Source organism: Terrapene carolina, unplaced genomic scaffold (assembly GCF_002925995.2).
Source record: "Terrapene carolina triunguis isolate 2854851 unplaced genomic scaffold, T_m_triunguis-2.0 Scaffold93, whole genome shotgun sequence".
NCBI classification, from domain to species: Eukaryota; Metazoa; Chordata; order Testudines; family Emydidae; genus Terrapene; species Terrapene triunguis.
Genome location: NW_020664444.1, coordinates 17,186,232 through 17,193,354, shown reverse-complemented (window position 1 = coordinate 17,193,354; position 7,123 = coordinate 17,186,232). Strand labels below are relative to the sequence as shown.

At 42.2% G+C, this 7,123-nt stretch overlaps 1 protein-coding gene across 4 annotated transcripts in view; it reads left to right on the top strand.

Annotated features, from left to right (window-relative positions):
• The window catches only part of TMC5 (transmembrane channel like 5), a 41,340-nt gene extending 34,433 nt beyond the window's left edge, over positions 1 to 6,907 (top strand). For 3 of the 4 annotated variants that reach the window (XM_029911307.1, XM_029911308.1, XM_029911309.1), the window contains exons 19-20: positions 670 to 748; positions 3,489 to 5,539. In XM_029911307.1, coding sequence (XP_029767167.1) covers positions 670 to 748; positions 3,489 to 3,629 — 220 coding nt within the window. In that variant the 3' untranslated portion in view covers positions 3,630 to 5,539. Of the gene's footprint in view, positions 1 to 669; positions 749 to 3,488; positions 5,540 to 6,237 lie in introns of those variants that run through there. The other variant, XM_029911310.1, reaches the window with a different exon arrangement.
• Positions 6,908 to 7,123: the final 216 nt, after the last annotated feature.

Below are 7,123 nucleotides of genomic sequence, written 5' to 3'. Positions count from 1 at the left end.
CCCTACATTTGAACCCTAAAGTTCAAAGTGGGGATCCAGCCTTGACAGCATGTAATTCCCATTGGCACCTAACTGCCATTTGTGCCTTTGAAAAGCTCTCCCAAAGCAGTTATGGATTTTGCCCAAGACTCCAGAAATCAGCAGGAAAATTGGGAATAGTAGATGAGTCATTGCTCCCAGTCTCATAGTCCAATCACAATCCCTTCTAAGAGTCAAATCCTGATCCCATAAAAATCAATAACAAAACTGCAAGAGATTCCAGTGGAACCAGGATTTGCCTCTATGTGATAGTTATTAAGGTTCATTAATTGGCAGAGGAAGGGGAGGGACAGTGCCAACAACTGGTACAAGGTTGGTTGAAAACAATGGATTCCTGTCTAGAACTAAAAAGTACCTTGTAGTGTTGACCTGCCTGCTTTGTATTTGTGTAAGAGCCCATACAGCTTTGGGTCTTTCCCAATAGAGCTTCTGACCCATTTAGTATTTGTCTGCCATTACTCATAAGTGGGACAAGGTGGGTGAGGTAATATCTTTTATAACAACACTGCATATTACTTATAAGTAATCACTGTGTAAAATGAACAAAAGCTCTTCTTGTTTGGCAGTGATTTGGAAGAGAAGCATCACCCGAATATAAATACTCACGTGCTGAACTTCCTTTTCTTTCAGAATTATCACATATCTTTACTGGCAAATAATAGAAGGAAGAAAGATAATGGTCAGACTCCTGCATGAGCAAATTATTAATGTAAGTTTGTTTTTCAGGTTTCTATTATTTAAAAAAAGACAGCAAACATGTTAGCTCGTTTCCTCATGTCCGTTGCATATGACGCTTGCACGCAGAGAGGTTTCTGTTTTGGCACAAGTGAGAAGAGGAAAATATCCTCCTAAACACACTTGACTAATCAACCCTGTCTGCAGTTTATTTTAAGGTTATGCAGGGCATCACACAATTCCTCAGACGTGTTATTTGAAGCAAGGAAATGGTTTGTTTTCCACAGGTGTGGTGTCAGATGGCTAGGTGTCAAGATATGGTACTTTCAGGAACTAGTAGTCTGATCTGGCTCTGCAAACTGTGTGTCTTTGTTAGATTTGGTTTCTAAATAGACAGAAATTGAATTGGTGGGTATAGCCTTTTCAGTGCAAATACCATTCCCATTAATGCTAATGCCTAAGAGGACAGTAAAACCTGGGTGTTGTAAAAAACACCACAGAGCAGTTGCTTTATTTTCTTTGTGAAAATAAAAGTACAATTAATTTTACTTTCGTAAATATTATTTTTATGCTTTTTGCTTGGTATGTGTGAGGAGGGGTCTGAAGTTCATCATCCCAAAGACTTTTGTGACAATAAAGACAGACTTAGAGTAGCACCTTGAGTTGTGTGAAAGTTTTGGGTCATGCGCCCCCATCCCTGAGACTTTTGGCTAAGCAGGATTTGGTTAGTCTGGAGAGCTGGCCAGCTTGCTAGGGAGAGGACAGGGGCTGCCAGAGCTGACTCGCTTTCTGAAGCTGGGATGTGGGGCCTATTTTCTGCATGTAAAGTCTGTGTAGAAGTCATCTTGGGTGAAATTCAGCAGTTTGCGATGGTCCTGTGTATGCTCCTTGGGCGCGAGAATAAGAATTGTCGTGTGCCAGGGAGGTAGGCTCCATGCTGGCTCTGAATGTACTGATATGCGGGCACCACTGGATCTGTTCTAGTGGCCAAGACAACCCCGATGGAGGTAGAAAGAGCCAGCCTGTTGGCTAGAGTAGTGACTGCAGAGGGGCTGTACTGCAGGCTTCCTGTCTGTCTGCCTGCAGCTGGAGGAGATGATTTTATTTCCCCTCACCCTACCCTCCCGCTGCTGCCACCTCCCCTGCAGGGTAGCTACGTAGTCTGTTTAATCAGATTCCTGCAGGATTTGAGAATGTAACTATATGCATAACAACTCCCTCTTCTGCATTCTCTCAGCTGGCTTTGGGAAAGCTAGTGCTTTAGACTGCATCTCTCCCTGCCTCCTCAGTAAACCTTTGGGGTTACAGCCTGTGACGGGTTCGGTCACAGAGACCCCCTTGGGACTGTCACCTGCTGTGCTGAGATTACCTCTGAGCCCATTTTCCCTGCCAGCTTGGGACTCCAGAATCCTGTCTTGTTGAGCCAGACACACTAGCCTGCTGCAACACAAGCCCAGGTCTGGTCCATGCCCCCAAAGCTGCAGACTTTAGGTGACCTGCTTAGCAGTTTTTGGTTATCTCCAGCACCCAGACACCCAGCTTCCAATGGGATCCAAACCCCAAATAAATCCGTTTTACTCTGTATAAAGCTTATACAGGGTAAACTCATAAATTGTCCGCCCTCTATAACCCTGATAGAGAGAGATACACAGCTGTTTGCTCCCCCAGGTATTAATCACTTACTCTGGGTTTATCAATAAACAAAAGTGATTTTATTATGTGTAAAAAGTAGGATTTAAGTGGTTTCAAGTAATAATAGACAGAACAAAGTAAGTTACCAAGCAAAATAAAACAAAACACGCAAATCTAAGCCTAATACATTAAGAAACTGATTACAGATAATATCTCACCCTCACATGTTCCAAAAAGCTTCTTTCAAAGACTAGACTCCTTCCTATTCTGAGCCCAATCCTTTCCCCTGGCAATGTCCTTGTCAGTTCCAGCAGACATCTTAGGTGGAAACTAGGGGTTTTCTGATGACTGGAAGCTCCCTTTGTTTGGTTCCACCCCCTTTTATATCTTTGGCACAAGGCGGGAATCTTTTGTTTCTCTGGGTCCCCTCCCCTCGTTATAAATGGAAAAGCACCAGGTTTAAGATGGATTCCAGTATCAGGTGACATGGTCACATGTCATTGTGAGACCCCTTCCATTCTTCCAGGGCTGGCAGGCACATATACAGGAAGGCTTGCTGGTAAATAAACCATTTACAGCCAATTGTCCTAGTCAATGGGAGCCATCAAGATTCTAAACAACCATTAATGGCCCAACTTTGCCTAATTACAATAGGACCTCAGAGTTATACTTCATATTCCTAGCTTCAGATACAAGGATGATGCATGCATACAAATAAGAGGAATATTCAGTAGGTTATAACCTTTATACTGATACCTTACAAGAGACCTTTTGCTTGAAGCATATTCCAGTTACATCATATTTACACTCATAAGCATATTTCCATAAAACATTATGGAGTGCAACGTCACACAGCCCATCTAGAGATAAGTTTTGACTAATGGAGTTAGAATAACTTGGGTCTTATCTACTCTGGGAAATTATTCTGCTATACATATGCCAGTCAATTTCTGTTATAGCTGTGCCAGTATAACTCTCTTGTGTGGACATGATATTCTGGAATAAATGTGATTTTATTCCACAATTATTCCACTTTGATTGTAATTGCTATCCTGGTCAATTTCCCTGTGTAGACAAGCCCTGCGATTGCATTAGGAATAATATGCACATTCAAGTTAATAACATTCTTTTTTTTATTGTAGGAAGGAAAGGATAAAATGTTTTTACTTAATAAACTACGTGCACTGCAGACATCAAAACTAGACCCACCCAAAGGAGAACAGCAAGAGGTCAGTTCAAAGGCGCGGGTGTTTCTGTGTTGTTCACATTCTGTAGATAAATGATCACAAGGCCAGAAGGGAACACTATCTATGAAACAGGAAAAGATTAAGACTGAGCTCTCAAAACTGGATACTCTCATGAAAAACCAACCTTCCACACAAACTTCCTCATGGATAGACTTTACAAAAACTAGACAAGCCATTTACAACACAAACTTTGCTTATCTATGAACTGCTGATTTTATAAATCAATCACCAATTGGGGGTACATCCACTCCAGTTGTTAACACCTTTGCAAAGGCTAGTCTGGACAATGCCAATGCACTTGTAATTTACCCAGGGGATCACCAGAAGGTAAACATCTCAAGTAAAGACAACCTCCCTGTTGGTGTTTACAAAGCCAAAGGAAAACCTTCCTAACGTAAACGTGGTGTGACAGTCACAAAAGGGCTCAACCATTCTCAGGCCTCCTCTAGACTAGGGGAAAAGGTGCTTTCCCCTTCACCCCCAACTGAGTTAGGTCACAGGAGCTTATTACTCCACAGAAAATCCCATTCAGCATGAATGTGGAGAGTTTTTAATACCTTTTGGCTTGAATTTAATAGGTCAAGGTTAGCCTGAAGTGGGGTTTTCAATCTTTAAATGAGCTCAGCTGAGCTAATTTGACTTGAAAAAAGGACCCGTTTTTTCTAGACAAGGCCAAGGTAAGAGTCCGTCCCTGGAGCGGATTCAGCCCGGGAGAGTTGTTCTGATGTTGATATGCTACCCTGTGTTCCTCTGGTTGTGTATTGTCACTCAGTATCCTGCTGGGATAGATGGATGGAGCTCTGAAATAAGACAGGAATATTCCTGTCTAATTTCCTTCTACCATTGTGCTGGTCTCAAGTGCTGGTTAATCACATCCTGCATTCTCCCCTGTCTTCAAAACTCTCCTCTGGGCTCTTTAATGCTAAGACCACTTGTTTCTCTGTTACAGCCATTCTGCTTTTCTTTACAGATTCCCCTCTCTTCCTACATCACCCCCCCACAAAGCCACCCGAAAGAAAGGGAAGCAAGCTAAAAAAATAGTAAAAAAGGAAACAAAGGAAAAGAGCCCAAAAAGACACAGAAGAAAATAAACTCTTTTTATCTCAGGAAGCTCAGTGCATCCAAATTCTCAAGCAGCATAGACAGAGCAATTCTCAAGCCACAACTTCTAGTGCAGTTGCCCAAGCTCTGATGTCTTTCCTCTACAATGCACAATGCTCTTCTATTCCACCCAGTTATTTGTATCTAAAGCAATAAAAGATTCTTGTGGTAACCGATGAATTGTCAGTGTAACTCTAGAGGGCCAAATATGCCAATCCAGAAAACAGGAGACAGACCACCAGCATAGCATAGTGGTAAGAGCAAGGAACTGGGAGCTGAGATCTGAATTCTATTCCTAACTTGCTGGGTGGCTTTGGGCAAGTAATTTACATCCGTGCCTCAGTTTCCCCATTTGAAAATTGGGAGTTATGAGAGTCACCTGCCTTTGAGATTATTTGACAAAGGGTTCTGTACAGTGCATGCCAAAAGCACTATTGTTATTTCTCAGTATCTCCACGAGATGGAGACAGGAGCCAAATAAAACTTTGTAGCACCAATTCTTGAATAAAAGGCACTAATCTGCCTAAGCAGGGCTGTTCACGTTGTCTCCCAGACAGCTGGAGATGCCTGTCCCTAAGCTAATGAACTCAAAGCACTTTGGAGGACAGGATTAGAGTTCAAAATGACCTTGATAAATTACAGAATGGGTTTGAAGTCAACAGATTAAATTCAATGAAGACAAGTGCAAAGTATTACACCTAGGAAGAAAAAAATCAATTTGCCCAAGTACAAAATGGGGAATAATTGGCTAGGCAAGCAGTACTGCTCAAAAAGTATCTGAGGGTTGTAGTAGATCACAAATTGAATATGAGCCAACAATGTGATACAGCTGCAGAAAAGGCTAATATAATTCTTGGGTATATTAACAGGAGTGTCATATATGAGAGGTAATTGATCTGCTCTATTTGGCACTGGTGTGGCCTCAGCTTGAGTATTGGGTCCAGTTTTTGTCACCACACTTTAAGAAAGATGTGGACAAATTGGAAAGAGTCCAGAGAAGAGCAACAAAAATGAGAAAAGGTTTAGAAAACCTGACCTACAAGGAAAAATTTAAAAAAACTGGGTACGTTTATTCCCGAGAAAAGAAAGCCAAGTGGGGGGGACCTGATAAGTCTTCAAATATGTTGAGGGCTGTTATAAAGAGGATGATGACCGATTTGTTCTCCATGTCCACTGAAGGGAGGAGAAGTAATGGCCTTAATCTGCACCAAGGGAGATTGTGGTGAGATATAGGGGGAAACTTTCTAACTATAAGGATTGTTAAATACTGGAACAGGGTATTAAGGGAGGATGTGGAATCCCTGCCACTGGAGAGTTTTTCAGAGCAGGTTAGACAAACACCTGTTGGGGTGGTCTAAGTTTACTTGGTCCTGGCTTAGCGCAGGGGGCTGGATTAGATGACCTCTCGAGGTCCCCTTCAGTCCTGCAATTTCTATGATTCTATCAAATGTGTTGAGGGTTATTCTCTAACTTGTTATGGCAGGAATAGCCTCGCTCAGTGCTTCACATAAGGAGATTGATTGTTTTTCTTTTCTCTCCCTAGTGCACTGTGCTCCTTGTTCCCATTAAAGTCTAATAGTGAAAATTCTACTGATTACTTTGGGGTAGGATTGAACTCTTTGTTGGGGCTGCCCTCCACTTTCAGCATCCTATCTTTATGGATAGATTAGAGCTAATCAGAGATTGAATCCACGAAGATTTTTTTTTTTTTTTTTAGACCTACATGAACCCAGGACATGTAGAAATCTAGCAAGGGACTCTGTTAAAATCTTATGATGACAGGCTGTGAGTTAATGCTCTCTGTTTGAGAGAAATGTGTGCACTTCAGGGTTAAATGAGCAATTGCAGTCAATGAGCACTGACTGGTGACAGGGCATCTGCCTACGTGAGCAGTCCTGGAGTGAGGATGTGAGCATATAGCCCTCCCTAACACCTAGACAAATTTTAATAGCTTCCTAAATATGCATTTGCCTGTGACCTAGCTAGTCCCCTTGCAAATGTAGGTGCCAAAACACACCGCAAGTGGAGCTGGGGGGAAAAGAGCGCTGAGAAACAGGCACATTTTACCTACGTACCTGGAGCTTGGGGGTGGAGGAACAGTATCCACAGAACAGCTACAGTCGTAGGTATGTACGTATTGCTAATCTGACATGCTGTCTTCCAGAGGAGTTCATCTTCGTACCAGCCATCTAGACAAGATGCTCTGCAAATGACAGCCTCCCTAGAAAGGCCATTTGGGAGAAATGGAAGAGACTTCTATGCTGAGGTATGATAAGTCAGCCAAGAAGAGGGTCCGTCTACACTCTACAGGGTACTTGTATGGAAGATAGTAGTTTTCGTGTGGATGTTGTGATGATAATAGGACCTCCGCAGTTTGCAGACACCATTATCCACCCACCTCAAAAACTATTTTTAATATAAAAATGTAT